This window comes from Vigna radiata, chromosome 5, assembly GCF_000741045.1.
Source record: "Vigna radiata var. radiata cultivar VC1973A chromosome 5, Vradiata_ver6, whole genome shotgun sequence".
In the NCBI taxonomy this organism is placed as follows: domain Eukaryota; kingdom Viridiplantae; phylum Streptophyta; class Magnoliopsida; order Fabales; family Fabaceae; genus Vigna; species Vigna radiata.
The window spans coordinates 30,672,966-30,697,310 of NC_028355.1; the positions used below are offsets into that span (position 1 = coordinate 30,672,966).

General features: G+C 34.9%; 2 protein-coding genes across 3 annotated transcripts in view; both read right to left on the reverse strand.

Annotated features, from left to right (window-relative positions):
- Positions 1-1,555: 1,555 nt before the first annotated feature.
- LOC106762022 lies at positions 1,556-12,597 on the reverse strand. Its single transcript, XM_014645700.2, has 7 exons — positions 12,385-12,597; positions 12,045-12,237; positions 11,821-11,941; positions 10,501-10,847; positions 8,625-10,383; positions 4,069-4,319; positions 1,556-1,968 (listed from the first exon to the last, which is right to left on the reverse strand). Exons 1-7 carry the CDS (start codon positions 12,465-12,467, stop codon positions 1,897-1,899), a joined length of 2,826 nt encoding a protein of 941 aa, XP_014501186.1. The 5' UTR covers positions 12,468-12,597; the 3' UTR covers positions 1,556-1,896.
- An 8,828-nt stretch (positions 12,598-21,425) lies between these two features.
- Positions 21,426-24,345, reverse strand: part of LOC106762158 (cytochrome P450 CYP72A219) — a 34,526-nt gene continuing 31,606 nt past the window's right edge. For both annotated transcript variants that reach the window (XM_022781394.1, XM_014645903.2), the window contains exons 2-5: positions 23,314-23,531; positions 22,819-23,063; positions 22,109-22,496; positions 21,426-22,038 (exon numbers count right to left, since the gene is read on the reverse strand). In XM_022781394.1, coding sequence (XP_022637115.1) covers positions 21,607-22,038; positions 22,109-22,496; positions 22,819-23,063; positions 23,314-23,531 — 1,283 coding nt within the window. In that variant the 3' untranslated portion in view covers positions 21,426-21,606. The remainder of the gene's footprint in view (positions 22,039-22,108; positions 22,497-22,818; positions 23,064-23,313; positions 23,532-24,345) is intronic.

The following is a 24,345-nucleotide window of genomic DNA, read 5'->3' on the forward strand; positions in this document are numbered from 1 at the left end:
GAGTGGAGAGGGAGGATTGCTTGTATAAAACCACTGATTTCATTGTAAATGTTAACCATTATCATTGTAGCGCGAAGAGAGAGAGCTCGTGAAAGGAGTGGTTCGAAAGAAGGGTTGCTCGAAGTGGGTTCGGTCCTCTAGTTTCCCTTTTCCTTCTTTCGTTTTCTTATAAATTGGGAGAGTCTCAGCTAATTCTGTTCTGTTTTTAGAGGTTTGTAGGTTCTGATTGCTGATTAGAGTTAGATAGCAGAGTAGTTCTTTCCACATTTTTTTTCGCATTTTGGTTATTCTTTCTTCATTAGAAACGGAATAGAGAGCGTAGAGAGAGTGATTTTCCGTTTCTTTCATTGGAGACTGTTGAAGGATTCCCGCGAGCACAAAGTGGTCGTGAGCATTTCTTTAGAGGATTTCCGGTACCCTTTGTAACTCAGTTGTTGATTGAAATAAAATTCTGAAATTCTTTTGGTTTCTTTGTTTAAAATTTATGTTTCTGCTCTGTATATTTCTTTTCTTGCGAGATTCTTTTATGTTTTCAGCACTTGGTTCTTACCATTTTACATCATGAGATTGTATTTTGCATGTTCATGGCCGATGTGTTCTTTAGTATTCTTGATTTGTTCCTGCTGTTTGATCAGACTAGGATTAGGATTCTTGTACTTTTGATGCATGCCCTGGTACGTAGGTACAGTTTGGTTAATCTGGTAGTTCAGTCACTTTGCATTGAGCATTTTAGTTGTTTTAAAGTCGGGATAATACAGACTTGAGAACTTGAATTCTGTTTGAGAATCTGAACCTTTTCGTGTCTGAATTAGATGCTACAGGACTCCAAAGTGGGCCTGAATTTAATCAATAAGTCTTCTTGAGACAGGATGAACTTCAAATTACCAAAAGGGTTCAGTTTCAGTTCTGGATTTTACTTTGCTTCAAGAAATTCTGCTTGTATTTTCGTAATTGGTTTCTCTGCAATTTGTAGTGAAGTAGCAATGTTGTTTAGCAGTTATAGGTTATGAAAATTGTAGTGAAGTAGCAATTTAGATATCCATAAATTATTATTAATTTTTTATCATCATTTCCCGCTTCCATGAAGTTATGAATAAAAAGGATACAAGGGGAGATTGAAAACTTTTCTCTATTTATTTGTACCAATAGAAAGTGGAAAAAATACTGATTATAGATAAAAACAAATTGCCAATAATCAATGAGTTCAAATTTTTATCTTGTTTTTTTTTCCTTACCATAAATATCATCTACTATTGCTTAACCTTAGGTTAAGAAAAACACATTTTCAGAAATTAAAATATTACTATACTTCTTTTTCTTATCACGAATCTCATTTATATTTAAATGATGGAAAAACATACCTATGACCTAAAAATAGTCACCAGTGCAACAGTGCAAGTGAGATTTCCATTCCATACACGGCTTCAAGAACAATGATACTTACAACTATTAACTATGGGAAGTATGCACTATTATATTTCATTTGAAGATTAACCAATTGTAAAACATTTGACAAAAGTATAAATTAAATTACAGATTTGTAGCTGGTTGGATCTATATAATGAGCGCAAATGATTTTATGTTAACCATAAAATAAGGGTATTAACCAGCATGATAAGATATTCAAACCATTCCCACAATAAGGAATGGTTACCTCATCAATTGCTGACATTCTCTAATTAAACAATATCGATTTCTGATGCAATGACACTTTTATTTTAAATTGACAGACCACCAATCCAAAATCCAATATATTATAGCATCAAAACTGACTTTAGGAAACCAGAATGGACAAGCATCCAATTGATTGAAAACATAACTTGAATTTGGATGCAGGAACAATACTCATTCTCCGAAAAACAACTCAACATAACGTTTGACAACTTCCTCCAGGTCTCAGTTTCTCCCATGGTTTCTAACATAGGAGTTGCGTGCTAACAATTTCTGGCTGGAAGTGAACCGATCACCCTGCAAAAAGCATACGTCAAGAAGATGAATCTTCCACATCCAACAAGCCACTACAATCTAGCATGCTGCACCATTAAATTGCAAGCCTTACTACAGAATAAAAATTGTTTAACTTTATGATAAAATTGAGAGCTCTTTATCAGACGAAACTTCGATCGTGTCTGGGCCATTTAAGAAAAACACACTCAAAGCCAACAAATAAATACAAATAGAAAAGGCCCTCAAAGGTGGCACCACGCCAATGGCATTGGCTTTTGGTTAGCTGCTTAGTGCTTGCACTGAAAATGAAATTCGATATCTAAACATATATAAAATGGCATCTTAATCAATAAGCTGAATATTTCAATTGCAAACCCTTTTGCATCATATCTCTTATCTAGTGGCTTTCGAAAATAAAGTATGATGAAATTCAAATCTATTACTAGATAAAAGAAGAAACAGCAATCTCAAGTCAGATGCCGCATTAAAAATAGTATAAATTACAGTAAATAATAAATAACAACATATATTAAAACACAGACAAAGGTCGGGTGCAAATGACATTTTAATGAGGTTTTATTAGAAAAAGTAACAGTGAAAACGAGGTTAACCTCTGCCTGGATAAATAATCAACTATTCCTATACTCGATTGGCTTGGGATTCCTAAACACTCGCAAAATAAGTTGGAAGCTATGGTGGCACCTTATATCTAACAGATCCTGGTCTATTCCTGATGCTATGGTGGGATTCCTAATCACTTACACAATACCCTTTATTGGGAGTTCTTTATCTTATTCTATAAAATGTAACACTGATTGGGCAGCTAAAGACTCTCCTGGTGTCTCTGGTTGGAGGGGAATATTTAGAGATCATCATGCTTTAATTGAGGGTGTTTTTCATATCTTGGTGTTAATAATGCCTTTATATTCAGATGAGATGGGAGTGATTCCTGACATGGAAGTCGTTGTCACCATAGGCTATACTAATCTTTGAATTGAGTGTGATTTTAATCTAGCTATTCAAGCTTGGTTCAATATTTCTATTATTCCTTGAGATCTTCGTAATAGATGGCTGTATTATTTTGTAAATGGTAATATTAGTTTTATTCATTTTTCACATTTTATTTGGGTAATCATCAATGTATCGACAAACTTGCTGAGTTTGGCATTAGATCTCAGGATTGAACTTAGTGGGATAATGTTTCTAGCTTCACTTGTCCAGAGTTTTACAGGGATAGGTTTGATTTATCCTTTTATAATCTAGCTATTCAAGCTTGGTTCAATATTTCCGTTATTCCTTGAGATCTTCGTAATAGATGGCTGGATTGTTTTGTAAATAGTAATATTATTTTTATTCATTTTTCACATTTTATTAAGGTAATCATCAATGTATCGACAAACTTGCTGAGTTTGCATAAGATATCAGGATTGTACTTAGTGGGATAATGTTTCTAGCTTCACTTGTCCAGTGTTTTACAGGAATAGGTTTGATTTATCCTTTTATAGGGTTAGGGGTTAGTTGTGGGTCAGGTGCGTAATCCCCACTCTTTTGCTTGTACTTCTTCTCCTATTTATGGTATTCTGAGGGACTGCAGATGATTGATGTTGTTTGTGGTGCCAACATAGTGATGCTTAAGCACCTCACTTTAATTAAAAAAACATGCATACAGAATGAGAATTTAATCAGCATTAAATTCCACCTCAGATGCTTAGGCCAAGAACTTGTCTTGGTTCTCTACCTTATGACATGAGATCTGAAAATTCTGGATTTCTCAGGAAGCTCAACTCACCGCTGAGGCAAATAATTCTTGGTAGAACTTTTGAAATTTGTTTCTTTATCTCCTCTTATTTCACATCACTTTCACTTCACCATATAACAGAATTTCAACTTGCAAAATTTTCTCTCTTGATCCCAACATAGGACGCATTTCTTGTCTACGAATAGCTAAAATTTCATACTTAGAATAGAATAAATTTTATAACTGGCAGTCATTTCTTTATCATAAATCTAAGGACTGTTTTATTTTTGAAAATGAGAAACAATCTAGTCAAAATATGAACATCTAAATAAAATGTTCTCCATGAAATCAATTATAATAAGATTGAAACAACCAGAACAAACCTTGCACATAGATGCTGCCGATTCTGATTCAAGTGTTTGGAGAGGAAGATGTCCAAGAGACTGAAAAGAGTCCAGGGCATCTAAAGTCAGCTGCCAGCCACAAAGAGCCACACTAACCACACCAGAACTGGAGGAGGGATTATCGCAACCAGCAGCAGCAACATCCCCATTCACCCAAGGACAGTGATCATTATGTAATTTGATTGGATCAAATTCAACACCTCCATTACTGATGTCTCTGTAAGGAATCCCTGGTCATTTAGTTAATGAAAAATGAAGAACTGTCAGGATGGGGCAGCCAATGATGTAAGGTTCAGAAAAAATATTCAGTAATCAGTAAAATAAGAAACATTCAGTTCAATATAATGAAAACTCCCTTGTGTTCAATATACACATAGAGTCATCTATTTATAATAGAATAAATATGGACTAAACCCAAAATACAAATAAGAAATAATAACAAATTAACTAATAAAAATAAAAGATAAAGATAATATATCTAACACATTCTTATGAAAGAACATCTCGGTAAAAAGGAATAGAAAAATTGGGTACAATTCGTCAGCAGTAATTTAATTCAGAAAATGATTAGAAATTGTTTGTATTAAACTAGGTAAAGTCATCTAAAAACTAATCAATAAGAGATTTGATAGTTACTGGTTGAGTGACCACCATGAGACCAGCCAATGGTAAGTTGAAAATATTACCTGAATAAGAAACTCGTGTATATGTTGTAAGAGAAGAAAATCAATAACGGAAGTACCCATGGGTGTGAATATGTAACCTAATCAATGTCTACATGTCTACTATGCTCACTAACAGTTTTTGCATACATAGTATAAAATTTGGGTGTGTGGATTTTTTATGAAAGGGATTGGGAAGGAAGTAGGAAGGGAAAGGAGGTCTGCTCTAACCGGATGGAGTTAGGTTAAGAGATTCCAACATCTAAATTGGGGGTAGAATACAGAAGCCAAACTAATAATATTTAACATACTATTACAACTGTACTATCTAAGACTTCCTTTCAACAGTCAGGGGGGCTCAAATCTTATTGTTCTCCACACCTTTTGGTTGTTCAAGTAGCAAGGATGATAGGTTCCAGGGAAATGTTTATATTAGGAGAAATAAAAGGGACAGTCGGTTATAACTGTCTGTGGGTAGGTTTTGTTGTCTTAGACTTTTATAAAGTCTGTGTAGGTAGTTGTTTTTAGCAGTTTTTTTATTGTTTTTGTACAATCTGAAAAGAATAGGAGTGGAGAGTCTGGTTCTCGAATAACCAGATATTGTATGACGTTTGGTTTCTCTTTTGAGAGGAAACTCAGTGTATTGCTTGAATTCAGTTTACAGTTTAGTAAAAGTGTTTCGTATAGGTCCGAATACCTATCATTGGTATCCAGAGCCTCCTTCTGGGTGAAGTGCCGCTGAAGGTTATGGTCAACATAAAAATGGAGGCAAGATGGGATGGGCTGGAGAAGATCATCCAAGAATACAAACAGGACAATAACCGACGGTTCCAGCAGTTAGAAGAGATGATTCCATGACTGACAGGGGTGGTAGACCAATTGGCATCCTCTGATAAGCATTCAGAGGTCCAAGATTCTCTTGCTAGGGGAGGAAATGAGGGCAGCTGGAGTCATGCAGGAGGAGGTTCTTTTGGGATTTCTGCCAAATGGAGGAAGTTGGACCTCCCGTGCTTACAAGAGCCGAAGCTTATGGCTAGACCAATAGGATGGAGTGGTATTTCCATTTGAAAGAAGTCTGTGAGGAGGAGAGAATGCAGGCTGTGATGGTTGCTTTGAAAGGGAAAGCTTTGAATTGGTTTCAATGGTGGGAAACCTGCAATCTGAATCCCACATGGGAAGCCTTCAAAGACACGGTGGTTTGAAGGTTTCAACCAACAATGCTGTAAAACCCGTTTGAAATATTGATTGGGCTACGCCAAACTGGACAAGTGGGAGAATATATAAAACAGTTTCAACAATATGCTGGATTCTTGAAAAGAATACAGCAAGATTATTTGATTGCATATTCTTGAATGGTTTGAAGGAAGAAATAAAGGCTAAGGTTAAGCTGTATGAGCCTAAGAATCTTGCTGAGTTAATGATGAAGGCTCAAATGGTGGAAGAAAAGGTTAGAGTCACCACCAAGGGGGACTCTCTCACTGTGCAGCTTCAAAGTAACACCTCCAGACAATTGCCACCTACTAGCAGTTACTCAAAGGAAGGAGGAAATTCAGTGGGTGTTACCAACTCCAACAGAGGAAGTGGAGCAAGCAGTGGCTGTGTGAGCACCATCACTAGTTCTCTTGCTGGGACTCAACAAGGAGGGACACCGTTTAGAAAATTTTTCCAACAAGAATTGCAAGATAAGATAAAAAAGAGCTTATGCTTCAGGTGTGATGAGAAGTTTGGGTCTAATCATACTTGGAAAAATTTACAGCTCCATATGCTGCTTCTTTCAGAAGAGCAAATTCAGGAGTTAGGGGAATCTGCTGCCTGCATTTATAAAGAATTTCCAGACTTTCACCTTGAGGATAAGATGCATCTTTATGGAGGGGGTGTTGATAGGTTTGATACAGTTTACAACATAAGAAAAAAAGAAGGTAGTTCGTACAGTTAAAAACACCTCCCACCCATTGAAAACAGCTGGGAAGATGCTACTGCCATCAATAAGGAGTTTCCTGCTATTCACCTTGAGGACAAGTTAGCACTTCATGGAGGGGGTATTGATAGGTTTAGGATAAATAAAAGGGACAGACAGTTATAACTGTCTGTGGGTAGCTTTTTTGGTCTCAGACTTTTATAAAGTCTGTAGGAAGTTGTTTATAGCAGTTTTTTCATTGTTTTTGTACATTCTAAAAAGAATAGGAGGAGTGGAGAGTCTGGTTCTCTCGAATAACCAGATACTGTATGACATTTGGTTTCTCTCTTAAGAGGAAACTCAGTGTATTGCCTGAATTCAGTTTACAGTTTAGTAAAAGTGTTTCGTATAGGTTAAAATACATCAAAGGATTAGTTCCTTTTAAGTAAAATCTCGGATTCAAATCTTGTGAATAAAGAAAATAAATTTTGGGAGAACGTTCCTCCCTTAAACAGGTTCGTTAACTAAGATTGGGTAGGCTTAATGCCACTTTCCATTTCCAAGGGCTTCCAATCAAAATAAAACTTTCGGAGGGAAAACATAAAAAAATACAAACAATATTTATCAAAACATAAATATCTCTTGTAATAACTCCTCTTTGTTTTCACTTAAGCATTTGGCTGGAGGGAAAACAACTAAGGCCACAGATTTGGTTCCCAAACAAAGAATTCCCTTTCATTTTGAAGGTAAAATCCCCTTCCTTCCCATTTCCCCACAGCCCCACCCCTCAAGCCCTATCTAAAAATTATTTCTCCCAGCACAATAATCAGACAAATTCAGATAAGGCATTCTGACATTATTTATGTTTGTAATTAACCTCAGGATAGTTCAATTTCCAAATAACTTTGCACAATTGAGTACAAATTAATACATAACAAGAGAAAGTGATAAACATATTAGTATTACAATGACACTATTCAATATTCAAAGGAAACAGATTTTACCATAACAAAATATTGACAACCCAAAAATCCTTTAAGAAAAAAAAAATTGGAAGACATAACATGTTAGGAAGAGCTTAGCGGACAAAAAACTACAATATATACCATATAGATAATTAAAATTAATGCAGAAATATAATTGTAATGCAAAAATAATGAAAATCAACTGTATAATTAATAAATATATCTTGTCTAGAATTCTGATAACAATTAAATCAAATCAAAAACACCACGAAATTCAAGGTCCAGACTTGAAAAAAAAAACATAAGATAAATGTCCTAAATATCTAATCATCTTTTAGATGCTTTTGAATTGCCTTATTCAGTTGCCATTGGCGATTCCAGAAAAAAGGTGATGAAATGTTTCAGATATTAAGAGTATAATTATAGAGTGGAAAAGAAAAAGAAAAGAATTTAGGGAGGGTGGGTGGCTGGCACTGGATGAAGAGGAAATAGAAAGTAAAAAATTAAGGAAGGACTTGTAGTCAGAGGTGGCTCCGGCAGCAGGACATCGCTGCACTGGAACCCGAGGTGACTGCAGCTGCGTTATGTACAGTGCATGAGTTAGAGGAGGCTGTCAGTAGGGTGATTGAAGCTGGTTGGGGTGCAATAGGTTTATTTTCTGAAATAATTGTTTGAGTTTGGGTCTGGGTAGTATGGCCCAACCCATTTTTAAAAAAAAGAAAATAACTACTGGGCTTACCCAATATAACATTAGTTCAAAAATAGAAATAGAAGAGAGTGAGAAAACAGTAGGGCTTTAAAAGGCTCAAATCAGATCAGTTTGCCTGGAACGGAGGCTTGCGCAGCTCCAAACCGCCATTCCACGACCCATGGTAGCTGCTATGAGCAGCCAGGCCATTTTCAATAACATTGGACTTTACAAGTCACATTGAGCATCAGAAGGGAAAAGTATATCTAATGTTAAAGAGGAAAAGGACAGAACCAAATAAAATAGATAGTAATCAGACATACCCATAACATCAGTATTTAAATGGCCTGATTCATGATATGCACCGTCATCAATGTGAGATGCCTTCCCAGTCTGAGTAACTTCTTCCTTAGATACTTCATAGGCAGAACATACAACAGCATTACAAGAAAGGGACGGATGGGCACCATTGTCAGGGTCTATCATCTGCATGCTACAACTGGTCTTCTCACCACTTTCAACAGATTCAACCTTGGCTGAAGCTATAACTTTTGAGCCACTATCAGCCCTTGCTATAGATTGAGACACCACGGCTTGACTATCCCCTTGAGGATCTTCCCGACTCATTTCCTCAGGCACAAAGTCCCCAGTTTGTCCATGATAAGGCTCAAATTCACCAGGTGGACCCTGATTTTCAATCACTTCAGCAATTGGTTCAACATCACCTAAACTATCACCTCTATGAACTGAGACATCAGTCCCATGGATTTCAGCCTCATGACTTGCACCCATGCCCACACTTCCCCCACTAATACCAAAACTAGGTCCATCTCTAGCATGTGCAGTCAGTATCTCCATGTTCAAAACTTCCCCACAAGCATTTGAACTGCTAACACCCGCCTCCCCTCCTGCCCTTTCTAAAAGTGGTTGGAAACAAGCACTTTGCTGTGCTTGATAGCTGCTATTTAGCTCTGATGCTTCGTTCAAATCAACAGAAGGGAAATTGACATCATTAGCATCTACAGGAAAATTTTCAACACTTTCCATTGATTCATCATCTGAACTGTGATAAACTGTATTCATTGCAATAATAGAAGATGCTTGAGCAGAATCTCTGGTAGACATAACACCAATGGCATGATCCCTTTCTGGGTTTGACTGGTTAGGGATATTTGCATCCAGTTCTGTTTGAACACCCAATGAATGGCTAGGTGCAACATCAGAAGAATTTCTTAATGGAAGCTGGAATGTTTCCAATAGATTAGTATGACGGGCACGCTTTGAAGGGCCAGCTGAATACAGTTGACTACCAATGACTTCATTATTATCACGGTCAGTCACAGTTTTTTCAACACTGTCTGCCTGTTGCACATTTAGGTGTGGCCTGTCAGCAGTGGCTCCACCATCATCCAACTTGCGTTTGCGTGCAGTGGGGACTTGTGATTCATAAGAAGCTGTCTGGTCTCCAACCTCACTTCCAGAAGGCCGCCCAATCATTAGATGTTTTCCTTCCCCAGCATCTTGCACATGACCTGAGGTTGATGTGAAGTTTATTGGTGAAGAGGATGGCCCACTAGCCATCCTAAGACTTATGTCTAAACTTTTATTTGATACAAGTTGTCTTTTATCGGATGTTGTAGCCTCATCACGGTCTCCAGTCCTCTCTTTTTCAACACCATCAGCAGCAGCCCATTCATTGATACCACTAGCTGCACTTATTCCTCGAGTTGATGCTATTTTCTTGCTTGTTTGGGGTGTATCAATCCCACAGGGTGTCAAATGAACTGGTCGTGGAGCTGTCAAGAAATCCCATACTCTAACTGTAGCCCCACATAAACTACAATCTAACAGTGGTGACCTAGACTCACAATTAAACTCTGAACCCAGTACATCATTGTCCCCAGTATCTTTCCTTGAAGAAGTTGAAAACTCCCTCTTGCTTGGAGCAGGATCAGCTGCAGAGCCTTTGGCTGGATCAGAGCTATACCCATTTTTTGCAGATTCAGCCGATTGTTCTTCACAGTCAAGCACATTAGGAAGCCACCGTGGCTCCCATCCACAAAGACTTATTAGCTTTTGAGCCTATTGAAGTGGAAAATTAATAAAAGGATTCATAAATAAACAAAATTGAACAAATTGGCATAAAATATACTCCAACACATAATCAAGAGAAAACAACATATCTTAAAAATATCTTACATAAGAATATGGATGACAGGCCTGTTCTCCAGTTATGCCTGTTCCAGAAGCATTTTCTGCTCTGCAGCCCAATTCTCCAGCTGTCTGAATTTGCAATTGAGCAAGTAAATGATCAATTTGAGGGCTGTGTGTAACCCGCATAAGCTCAATTGCAGATGAAGATACGATTGGGAGAGAATAAAACTGCAAGAGTCCATCACACCTATCCTTAAAACCACCAATTAGAGCTGAAGGTGAAGTAGGAGGAAACTGCACCAAGCTTTCAGGACAGCTATTGCCTCTCCAAGGACAGGTGACTTTGTGGCCTATATCAAGCTGTTCAGAAAACTCTTCACTGGAGCCATCAGCTTCATCAAATAAATGAGAAACAATAAGCAAGGCCCAGAAAGAAGCATTGAATTAAGTAGTACAAAAGGGCTTGTCTTTGAATTATCCAGAAGATTAAAACATAAAGAAGTAAGAGATTTTATATTGAAATTGAGTATTGAATATTGAATATTAACTACAATTGACACCACAAAAGGTACAGACTACACATTGCAAATATCATCTACATCATACTCTTAAAACAAAAATGGTAAAATAACAATCTCTAATACAATTTATCTAGTGGAAGTTCCAATGTCCAACAAACTTCCATATAACCATGTAAACCCTAGAAGTCTTAGAATCTGAGCTTGGAGCCTCATTCCATCCCACAAAAAAATCAAATTGAAAACCTAGGATTGTCCAAGCTTCACCACGTATCCAGTCACCTGTTTTCTCACTCATTAAGAGAGAGGTACAAAACAAATCACATTCACCGTTTGTTCAAAAGCACCAGATGAAATTTTTTGGGCTTTAGGATTTAGGGTCACTGGTATTGTATTGAAAAGAGAACCCTTTATTATGTGTCTCTATGGCAAATTAACTTTCAGAAGAGGTACGCCACACTTTAGCCCACAACCAGAAAAATGTCACTGGTATTGTATTGAAAAGAGAACCCTTTATTATGTGTCTCTATGGCAAATTAACTTTCAGAAGAGGTACGCCACACTTTAGCCCACAACCAAAAAAATGCACTGCGATTAGTTCCCGAAATCACCCCACCCAAGACACAAAATAAGCATACATAAATTGCATCACATTTCCTACAAAATTTACCAAAACACTTAACCTCTGGGGAAACCCAGGAAAAACACATCCAATAATCTACATTATCGAAGTATACACATTCTGAGCAGACCTTTGAGTTGGAAATCTAGCAGAATCAACAATCCCATCCCCCACCATTAAAAAGCAAAACCAAAAAAAAGAAATCCATTACAATTATAGATTCACCTTCAAAAGATGAAGCTGAAGGCACGGCAAAATCTAATTGAGCACGACATATCTCACACTCAATCCTAGCAACACCCACATTCACCCAACCTCTCTTCGCACAAGCCAACGACCCAGCAACCTGCAAAATGACAACAACAGACATCAGTTCAATTGTCCCCTCCCGGTCCCCAATTATCTCAACCGAATCGTTTCCATCACAAGTCAATCGTATCAAAGCCAACCTTGGGCAATTTCCCGGCGAGCTTAAACGTCGAAAGGCGGCGCAGCAAATCGCCGCGCTCCCATGGCCGGCAGGAGGGAACCGAAGAGCCTTGCAGCACCGAATCGACAACCTCGCGCGAATCCGCACTTGATCTGTGGCGGCGACGAACATCTCCGTTGGCCGGAAACGCCGGCGACGAGGCCCCCGCAGAACTAGAGGAAGACAGAAAAAGGAATATCAGCGAAAATTGAAAGGAAAGGACAAAACCCTAGAATACGAAGAGTGAGAAATGGAGCTACGGTATGAAATAATTATGCAAATGAAAGGCAAAGGTAGAGTGAGAAACCCTAGAGAGAGACCTTGCTGCAGGTGTGGGAGGAGAAGAAGGTGGTTTCGGAAGAGAGAGATTGCGATTGGCAGAGCTTACGCCATCTTCGTTCATCTTTCAATTTCATGTATTTTCTTCTCTCTCTTTCTCTCGTTTTGTGTTGTGCTTCTGACTTTCCTTTGGGTTTGGAGTCACGCTATTAACGTGACAAATAAATTCCTTTCCCTCACCATTTCTTTTTGTGGTTGATTGGGTTATGTGATAGATCCATTCTCAACAACTTATTCCTTCTCTTCCATTTTCTTATTAGTAAAAATAACAAAAATATATTTTTTCCATTTTTTTTCATCATTGGTCAATAAATCAAGTAAAAAGATATATTATTTTTTAAAAAAAAATAAGTGACCTTTAATGTGCTTGCACGGTTTATTTAGAAAATAAAGTATATGTTCGGAGTATAGAATAAAGGTCAATGAATGAGTTGTCCAAGATTTGAATATCGTCATGAATTTCGAGTGTTAGATTGAATTGATCGTCTAAATCATTCGAAAGGTACCTGTAAAAGATACTTTGATGTCAAAATCATGTTGGCAGTTAAGAATTAATGACGTAGTAAATACATATCACCTACCTCATTGTCTCAAACCTCTATTTATAGATTTTGGGGTGGACTCTAAGTTAACATTGGCATAATCACGACCCAATTATGGGTAATCATACTTTATCTCTAAGTTTATCAAAATTAAGGTTAATGTGTTGACTCATGACTGATTGGTTTTCTTGGTGGTTAGTCAGGTTCACTAGTGGCTCACTTGGTGGTCCAAACTATGGTTGATCGTTCGATTTGTGGATGATCAGATAGTCATACAATACACATGCCCCTCAAGCTTGAGCCCAAAATGATTGACGAAAGGGTTTGAAGTTGGTCACTTAGCTATCGTTGTCCATGTAATTTAGGTGTGGCTTAATGATGAGGGGTTTTGATCATTAAGAAGATAATTACTTCAACAGAGGTCGCACAGTTAGAGCAGGTGGTTAAGACCTTCAGCTAATCGTTTAGGGAACATGAAGGACACCTCGATCGTTTTGTTTACTAGCCAACTACCTTTGGAAGTGTTTGAAAATGTTACCATGCAGTGCATAAGGCTTTGAATCGTACGCCGTCAAAATACACAGAGTCGGGGTGCTCAAGCCATTGGATGTAACTTAATCTGATGGTTGAGGATGATTGACAAGGGAGGCTCATGCGACTATAAATAGGGATAGGCTTTTTTTGTTATTTTCCCCTTTAATCTTTTGTTATTCGTTCATACTGATTTTTCAACATACATAGTTAATAATATTGATGGTTCATTTGTCTTCATTTGAGGAGTCTTCGAGGAGGAGTGGTCGGGGTACGCGGATGATGCCTCTTCTTCGTTGGTGTCATTACTCATTGCCTCTCCCATTTTATGATCAACTGAGTGGAGCATGGGTTCAGTCAGCAGTGTAACTGCCACTATAGATACACAAAATAAAGTCGATAACTACAATAGTATTGAAGTTGATGTTGATTTGGATATCAACACTACTAACAAGGGGGATGAGGCCGCTCGTTCTCTCTTAGTCGTCCTAGGTTATAATTGGATATCTCGTGATGTAGAGGAATACGTAACCTATTTTTTGTTGGGGATAGGAGTCAATGGATTGGGTCGGCCAGACATACCTTGTTGAGGCTTATCGAAGCGCCAAGATGTTCAACTTTCCCAAAACTCATGCAAGCTTTCTCTGCTAAGCTGCTTGATCCCAAAAATATCTTTTCTGATGGTCGTGGTCCTAAATGCAGGGAAGAATTTCTCCAAAAACAATATCTTAAGGTCATCCCGACTAGTGATGGACCTCGGTGCAAGATAGTACAACCAGTCCTTTGTCAGTCCATCCAATGAATGTGGAAATACCTTCAAGAAAATGTGATCTTCGGGGACAACTGGATGTTTCATTGTGGAATAGACTATATGAAAATCCTTCAGATGTTTATGTGGGCACTCACCTGCAAGACCATTGAACTTGAGCAACAAATGTATTAGCTTAGTTTTGAGAACATATGGAACATCCACATCAGGATATTGGATGCACAAGCTTTCATAAGTGAAATCAGGTGCAATCATCTCCCTAAGAGTCCTCTCATGAGGTAAAGGTTGAGCCATATTGTTCTCAGTGTAAAAACAAACAAAAGTATAATGAGATACAATATGCACAGAAGGAGAAGAATGCTCATAATTATTCAAACTAATGTTATTTAATGGTATAGATTCTAAAGATAAATTCATAGAATGCCTAACTAATCTATGGAAGGTCTTATCTATTTCAGGATCAAAGGGTTGTAGAAGTCTCGGATTGCCTCTAGTTATGCACTATGTTAACACATATCATGCAAATTCAACATAAGCATGCATAGAGGTTAACACTAGAGGTATAGTCAAACAATATCCAAATTAGTTGAAAATTTGTGAGCAACACTCTAAATTTCAAAGCAAAATTCAAAAGATAATTATATCAACCACTAAAAGAAAGTTTGCAAAAACATAAAAAATAAAAAAGAAATACCAAATGACCTTTTTTTTTTAAATCTGATTTTTGCCAAATGATGAAATGGTTTGGGTTCAATAGATCTTGTTTTTTTACCCAAAAAAGCATATATGATAATAGCAATTTTAATGCTCGAATCAAAAGTTATGGCAGTTTTAAGTTTTCATAAATCTAGGTCTAAGAAATTTGATATCTTAGAATGGGGACTACTATAGGTGCTTCTGGGATTTTTCTATTAAAATAGGGACTAAAAGAAGTGCACACACAAAATTTCAAGCAAAAATAACACTTCTAGCTACCAAAACAGAAAATGTCAATTAATTAGGAAAACCACATACTATTTAGGACACTATTCATAGCGTGCACGACTCTTCCATTGCATTTTATTGTCAATACATGCCAAATAGCTTGAATTTTCCAATTCTAACTTAATTCGACATGAACAACACAAACAACATAACACGAAACAGAACACACACTCTCAATAGAACACAGATTAACACGAAACAAAACCTTAGACAAAAATTGTTGGTTCCCGACAACGACCCCAAATTTGATATCAAGGTTGTTCTCAAACAAATAAAATGTACAAATTAAGTGCAACATACTAGGAAGTGACTCCTAGGTCGTCTCTTAAGGACTAATTTTCTTTCTGTTAAAGGATCAAACATGTAGTGGGGTTTTTTTTGAGTAGATTTACGATTTGAAATTGATAGAGCAAATAATGTAGATTAAATACTAATTAAAGACGGGTTGGCCACTAGTTTGATTACAATGCCTCAAATCCCTTATTAACAATAATTCATCCGCTCCTCTCACCCCTAATCTAACACGAATTAATCAACTAAGTGGAGACTAAAACGATTTTCAAAACAACGAATTAAGCAAATGCAATGCACATATATAATCACTTATGCGCCACCACAAATTAAGCAACTACAATGTTTAATCAATTAAGCAAAGATTAAATGAATACAAATTAAACACTAATCATGAACCAATTTCAAATGCACAAAACAAATTACATATGATGCAAGGAGAAAAGAGCAAAATCACAATGATAAAGTAATAATCTCAAGGAAACAATGCAATCTCCCTAGTTATCAACGTAGCAAAGTTAGGCTTCCATTAAAAAGAAATGCAAAACAGAGAAGAACAAAAAGTGTAATTCGTTCATTGATTAAGTTTTGGAAAATATAAAGCAAAAACACAACAAAATGAAAGGGAAAATGAAAGAGAGAAAACGAAAACCTAGTGACCATCTTCTTTGTTAAGACAAAATTGTCTACGCGCATAAACGCTCTCATGTTTTGAAGTTTAATAAAAAAACATTAAAACTGGATAATAATAAGAAAACAACTTAGGGTGAAAACACAAGACATAAAGCCTAAATCCCAAATACACAAAACCTATAACAAAAATCCCTAACATAGAAAAAACTTAGGAAAACACTTAGGTTCTTAGGAAATAAAAAAACATTTAGGTCAAAACACCTAGGCGCATGGATAAACGATGTTTTGTCTAAAGCGTATAAGAAAGTTGAAGTTAAATGTTTGATGCTTATCATACCTGAAAAAGGCATTCAATATAAATCTCGATAACAAAACAAGTCGAGATAATGTCTCTCACAAAACACTTTAAAAGACTTTAATTATTAAAATATAAAAAGAAAACTAAGACAAGCTAAATGTTATCTGTCTAAAAAAAGGTAAAACCAAAAGAAGCATTTACCTGATTAAACGATACCATGAGCTTAACCAGTACCTCCTTTAACGATGAAGTATCTATACTTTGCTTGGTATCTTTAGAGAAAAGAACTCAAATTGTAAAATGCTACCTAATGATAGAAAATCAAAAAGCACTTTGTTGTTCTGAGCAAGTATTAAATGACATTAAATGCTTAACATTAAAAAACAACAAAAGTGATAAGAAAATACGTATATGTTGTATGCACAAATTACTCTACTCTTGCAGATAAGTTATTCTACATGCATCCTCATAGCTACAAATCAAATATCAAAAAGTGGATGTTAGAGACAAAGGAGATATTCACAAATTTTTCTTTACTTGAAGTCATATACCTAAAAAGATCGTACAACCTACTTTAAGCAAAGTTCTGAAAAGGCATGTCTGCTCTGACAAATTGACTTACCTAACATTGTTGTATGAAGAAGAAATAGAAAGCATGAGTATCAAGGCTACAAACTCAGCCTAATAGATATGTATCCATGAAGCCTTTAAACATAATAACTCTTAAAAGGAAAATCAAGAGGATAGTAAACCAGTATAAAATAACTGTGCATTTATCTCTTCTCTTACCTAAACACTTATCTTATAAAAACTTCCAGTTGTGCTTTTATTTTCAAATACAAGAACTCTCCAAGCTAAACGATTACTCTTCAGCTAAGGAAGTTCTTATAAAATTTTACAGTATGCATTGTGTATAACACATCAAAAGCAATTATCGTTTACAACTTTTATTAGGTTAAGCATATAAGCTTTTATAAGATATAATCAAAGCTCGACTACGTGCTATATCAGAAGGGTTGTGAAACGAAGTTTTCCATAAACAGTATTTAACTTCCCCCCTCCCCCTTTCTAGTGTTTTTCAGGTACTTCAATAATGTGGTTGTGTCGTGTGAAGTTGAAAAAGGTGTTGTTTGCTATGTTTTCTTATTGTACGTCGTTAATCCGCTGTTGGACCTTTCCTCTTGTGAAAGGGTAGAAAATTAGATCTCTTCGTCTTTAAGAGGTGGTGGAAGAAATGAGTTTGCTCGTCCTTGGTGGTAGAAGGGACTGAGATTTGAGTGTTGCCATTTTCTCTTTTGATAGGGTAGAAAGGGTAGATGTCTCGCTTGTAGGGTTCCAACTTATGTTGAGTATAGTGCCAATGAGAGCAATATCAAAGTTTTTACTCATAAGTTTTTGAAGAGTAAGGAAGATAGGTCCGAAACTATAGTGGAGGATAACTCGAATCGTCCTATTTTGGTAAACAAGAATGATGTGGTGAAGTATGGAAGATGACATACGCTCGTGGAAATAGCTGGTATTGGCACATGTTGTCTTTAATTGTTAGACCTATGCAAAGCTTATGAGGTGGATATGTTTCCTTTTAAGAGAAAGTATGGTTGGGAGTAGTAGTGTTCTTTATAGTCTTATTGTGTATTGGTATTTTAACGTTTATTAGTAGATTGATGTTTATTTGTGCGATGATTATATAACTCGTATCGTTATACGGGAAGAGTTCTCTTCTACGAATCTACTAGTTGATGAGTAGAGTGACAAGCATTAACAAGTCTATATAAAACTTTGAAAGTATTAAACACTTTTATTTATTTAATAATATAATAATATTAGTGATTTAATTCGAAAGATTTAAAGTTGAACTATGATTTAATTTAATAAGGTTAAAATTATAAGTTTTTTTTTTTTTTACTTTAAAATTTTTTTAACTTTTTAGCTTCCTTATATTAAATTAAAAGATTTGATAACTTTTTTGCAGCATTTAAAATTGGAATGTTTTAAAAAATATAAAGTTCATACAATATTGATTGAAATTACAATAAAGAAAATACTACCCATCCCCTATTTTACCTTAGACGACAATTTTGTAGGGATTCAATATTTAATTTTTATTTAGCGTTAAAGTCTAACATACTAAGGTTACGGGAATTATATGGTGTTAGGCCTACTTCCCATTAGGTATTTAGGACTAGTTTTTATTATTTTAAGAGAACATTTTAATTTAATCTTATACTCTAACAAACTACAACTAAAAGGATTGTGTAATCTAGGGTTCAAGTGCGATCTTACTTTTTAATTGCTCTTCACCTTATTGATAGTTTATTTATCTAACATTAATGTCCATTTAATGGACAAACTATGATATTAATTTTAAGACTTTAAATTACTCTTAATATTATTAAAGGATTATCTCTACTAATAACTATAAGAACTCTAGACAATAATAAATAACTATTCAAACGAAAATAAGGTTAAATAAGAGGGTGACAATTAAAAAAAGAAAAAAAAAGCACTCTAAAAAGTGTTTGTAGAATACATCATGCGAAAATTGTTCAAAATAAATGTTATGGAATTGAAGAAATTAAATAAATAAATAGACAAATAATTATGCATTTTAATTTTAATTTATTTCTTTCAATTTTACATAAATTAAGAATTAAGAATTAAAAATTATTCATACAATATACAAATGAGTACTGATTTGCAAAATGTGGAAATAATTAATTCCATAAAAAAGTTGACAAGGAATGCGTAATAGAAACATTCATTGAGGTAATTTAATTATTTTTTCAACTTTACAATGGTTATTTTTAATTTTTAATTTATTAAACATGCTTTTATTCTTTAAAACATCATTTTAATTTTAAGCATTAAACGTTAAGAAGTTATATAATTTTAGTCCACAATGCCACTATTTTATGTAATCTATAAAAATAACGAAATAAAATTAAAGAAAATCAAATTTTGAAAAACAAAACACACCATTTAAAAGTAGTTAGTATCTTAGCCATCCTGCGAATAAACGAAACAAGAAACCCTACATTAGGGGTAAAAGTGACATTTCTCGCACGACTCATTTTTTGTATATAAATAGTGACTAACTCGCAGTTAGGGATTCAAGTGCCTTTGAGAGAACCGAGCGCAGCAGCAATGCAATGGCGTCCGAGTTCCGTTGCGGGCGCATAGAAAACCCTAATTTTTCTCATTTTTCTCTGCGATTTGATTCCTGGTATTGCAGAAAGTATGGGAAGGATTTGCACATAGGTTTGCTTCATTATCGTTTTCTCATTAGTTCTTTTATTATTTTGTTTGTTTTTGAATAATTGTTTAAGGCCGTTCCAATGGGTTCTCAGCAAATGCTGTTTGAGATCTCAATTTCACCCGGCCAAAATCTGATCCCTTTTTGGGGGGCAGCCTCAAGGATTTTACGTGTTTACTCTCATGTTTTAATTCAGGGAAACTGCCCTAAATTTCACCTATCACTGTGCTTTTCTTTTTATCCAAAACAATAGATTCTGCGATGAAATGTTCTTAGACACTTGCCAGTAATGATAGCTGAATTGAGCGAAAGGTTTAGGGTTACTTAGGATTTGATCGTTGAATTTAATTTCATAGTGATTGTTTTCCTCATTGTTACTGTGACTGCCACTGGCTTTTACAATTTCTTTTGACTTGTCTAAAACGTTGGTACAAATTCTTTGACCAGTCTTCCTTCTTCCTTGCATGCATGTTAACTTTTTTCTTTTGTGGATTTTGAAAATGATATCTTCATGCGATTTTTTTTTCAATTGAAATTTTATTATTGTAACAAAAATTGAAAGTTTATTATATTGATTTACTTAAACCACATCCTAATAATTGAAATTGACATAAAAAGACATGATTAGAGTGACTAAAAGTTCTTTCTTGAAAAAATTGAAATTGTTTAAGAACAAAACTTATCCTTGACATGGTTCAAATAAAATTATTTGTGTATTGTCCCCACACTTAGATAGGGAATATATTGAATTATTGTTTGTCCAAACAATAGATATTTCTGAAGAGTGGTATAAGATTTAAAAAATATTATAATTTTTTTTGTTTAATTCTATTTTTTTTTGTATTTTAATGTGATTGGTTGAATTGAATAAATATATTTTGTATTCAGTTAAATATTTTCAATTTCATTATTGTAAATTCTTTAATAAAAAATAAATTTTATAAATCAAGAATAAATTAAAACAATATATATATATATATATATATTGTATTAGTGACAAAATAATTTATAAGATTAATATGTTTAAACACTTGTGTGAAGTTTAACAAAACATCATTAAACAATAAGATAAAGATGTTAGCACTAGAATATCTCTGAAGTTGATACATGGGGGAGAAATAAAAATGCTTAGAAAACCTAATAATTTATGAAAGTTTTAGAAAAATCCTTTGACGTAAACCACGTAACACTAAACTATTCCTTAGTTAAAGCTTCAATGAGATTTGTGCTAAATGCGGAAGTTATATTGAAGTTATATTGACAAACTCGAGTAACGCTTTGGTTGAAGGAAACAATATGAAGTTTTAATCAACACTTAGTATTTTAGAGAAAAATTTAAATGATAAAATGCTACCTGAAAAGATCCCCATTGTACATTATACGGTACACATTGTATTGTGTGATTGGTACATTTGCCAATGAACAAAAAATCCACCAAAAGATCTTGTTACGTAAAGGTTTTCTAGCTTTGTCTATAATGCAAAATTGCTCCTTCAAGTGAATTTAACTTTATACTTTGAATAAGACATTCGATTTAGATCCTAGTTCAATACACTAGTTTATTGTGACATTCGATTTACAATAACGAATTTTAGAAAATACAAGAACTCTCGGAACATCGTACGCATAAACCAAAAACTTACGAACTAATATATGGTAAAGCTTTCAATCAACATTAAACGGCCTGTGCAACTATAGTATATAACACGTTTACCATCAAATGATCAACAAAGTAGACTACGAACATCTTTTATAGATTTAATTTCTAAGTCAATATCAACCGCTCCAGTTTAAGACTAGTGTAATTGTAATTTAAAACCTTGATGAATATGTTCAAATATGAACGTATTATTACATTAAAAGTTTTTCAAGAGTAAAATATGAAAACCAAATCATTATTATTTATATTTCCACTTTACGAAGAATGAGATGAGCACCATATTGGGGTTGAAGAGTAATCACAGTAGTTGGAGCATGAGTATAGGTCGAAGAGAGTTCAAACGAGAAACGTTGTAAAATCATTGACAAAGCAATCTTTGCTTCCAGCAAGGAGAAGTTCTGTCCAATGCAAATCCTAGGACCACCTCCAAAGGGAATTAGTGAAGCTCTGCCATTTGTGGCCTTTAGAACTCCTTCAGCAAATCTCTCAGGTTTGAACTCTTTAGCATCATAACCCCAGAGCTCACAATCATGATGAACCAAAATTGTTGGTATAGAAAGTTGCATTCCTGCGACTAATGATAGATTTCCAAGTTTCACATCTTTACGAACTTTCCGAGCAAGACCAATTACTGGTGAGTATAGCCTGAGAACCTCATTCAAAATCATGGTAACCTGTTGCAAAAATATTCTTGGTAACAACTTACAGCATGTTATTCAATATCAAATGATAATATGAACTTACAATCTTAAGGTGATTCAGTCCATCAAAATCTGGATCTTGATTGCCAAAAACTTGTAAGACTTCCTCCCTTGCACGTGTTTGCCAATCAGGGTACATACTCAATAATATCATTGTCCAAACAAGCAAAGATGAAGTGGTCTCCTGCCCTGCAAAGTAAAATAATTTGCATTCCGCAATAACATCTTCAATATTCATTCCAACATTTTTATTGTTTCCATGTTCTTGGATTTCCTTGTGATTTGACTCCAGAAGTATATCTAACAAGTCATGTTTAGTGGCTTCACCCTCCTTTAATGCTTTCTCTCTGTTATTAATGATATCCATAAGTGAAGCTTTTATTTCCCTGTCAATTGCTTTCATCCTTCTATGGGTAGCAGTGGGTACAAACCTACAAGGGAACATAACCAATCCTGTATTAATCATGATTTGAAGGAAATTCTCTTTTTTATATCAAATAGATTTCTATGATGGTTTTTTCAATGCTAAATATAGTTTGATTTTACAAGTCGAAATAAAGAGATACCACATAATCATGTCACAATATTTGGTAAAATGGTTGTTGTAAACAAGTTTCTTTGATTCTTAATGATAAGTACTGTTTTCTAATCACAATGTCCTTCACAAAAGAATGGAAGGTTTAGTTAAATAAAGATCATCAAAATGCTTGGTACTTGAGTCTATCAAGTAGTCAAATATATAATTAGTTTTACCTCCATCCAGGGATGTAAACTTTCAACATAATTTGCACTGTTAGCTGAGTTTGCTCTTTTAGAAGTTGAAATATTCTTCGTCCTTCTTCATAACTACTTCCAAATGCTGTTCGAGAAATTGCGTCACTAGCCAAAGTCTGAAGGAAAGGCCATATGTCTATTTCACTTGATCCATTGAAAGACAACATTTCTTCCCATTTGCTAATCAGATCATCACAACATTTGATGAATAGTGGTAACATATCCTGAGGTGTAATGCAGAAATAGCGAAATGTTAAAATTTTCAATGTCAACATAGGTTGGTAAATATACAGACTTCACATCATGTTACTTTTATACCAACAGATGTTAGATCCAAGAGAATACATTTTTGTGGAGTAATTTTTACATGCAAAATAAAAATAACACATATGTGCAACACAAATAACTGTCTTACATTTTCGGAAGGTACATTAGTCAATATGTAATATCTATGTCTAGTAATAAGAAACTAACCTTCAACTTCTCTAAGTTAAAAGCAGGATTGATTATCTTTCTGTGCTTGCTCCACTTTTCTCCCTCGAGTCTTACAAGGCCAGGAGCTAGTAACCTGAATTGTGGATTCATATTAATCTTTTCGAAGTCATTAGACTTGTTCAATACATCTTTGATTAGCTCAGGATCAGTGAGGGTCACCCTTGGTGCCGGTCCAAACCAAATAAAAGAATTTTTTCCTGCACAACATCAACAAACAATACGAATATGGTTAATTTGAATATGAAAAGGAAGAAAAAAAATATCAAGAATCGAAAAGAATAGACAAATTTGTGTGTGCTATTTGACTTTGACATATATACATGTGTGTTTCTTGATCTTAGACAAAAGTTGTTAAGATTAAAGGATAAAGTCGTGTGATTTTTTAAATTAATCATGTGATGATAGGAATCAATAGCAGAAATGAAAGAATATAGTATTGTCTGTACTAAAACCTTGGAAATCAGAGGAAAACAAAAAAATTAAGACCCAATTCAGCTCCTTACTCAAAGAAACAGCAGGACCAATTAGGAAGACTTTTCACTCCATCATTCGGTTACTCCTAAGAATAGTCATTCCTTCTCTGTCCCTGCATGCTCTCTATCCATTCAGTTATGCTTTCCATTTTTTAAGCTGTCATCCGTCTTTTCTCTCATACCCAAAAAAACGCCTCTTCATTATTCTCCTTCACTTAATTTGTACTCTCATCTTTCCTTCCCTACTATACTGTGGACATAAAATAGGCTGTGTAAACGAGTTTATACATTAATGAGCCTTTAATCTTGACCTTTCAAGCATGTTTTTGTATGGCTAAAATTTACTCATCTCATTTTGTTAGAGATATTATATTTAGTTTATATTGTGTTTATGTTCATTAGGGAAATATAGTCCCTATATGTTTATTAAGGAAACATTGTTCTTATTTTATTTTATTTTATTCTTACATATTCATTTGTATTTGGGCTTAACCCATATTTCTTCTATTATAAATAGAGAATCCTATGTGTGTATTTA

What these genes read in the sequence shown, in the direction of transcription:
- LOC106762022 (XM_014645700.2), bottom strand. Translation starts at nt 12,467, where the DNA reads ATGAACGAAGATGGCGTAAGCTCTGCCAATCGCAATCTCTCTCTTCCG. An exon ending in CCTCCCACACCTGCAGCAAG is followed by an intron (nt 12,238 to 12,384) that starts GTCTCTCTCTAG and finishes GTCTTCCTCTAG; the next exon opens with TTCTGCGGGGGCCTCGTCGC. An exon ending in TTCAGCTTCATCTTTTGAAG is followed by an intron (nt 10,848 to 11,820) that starts GTGAATCTATAA and finishes TATTTGATGAAG; the next exon opens with CTGATGGCTCCAGTGAAGAG.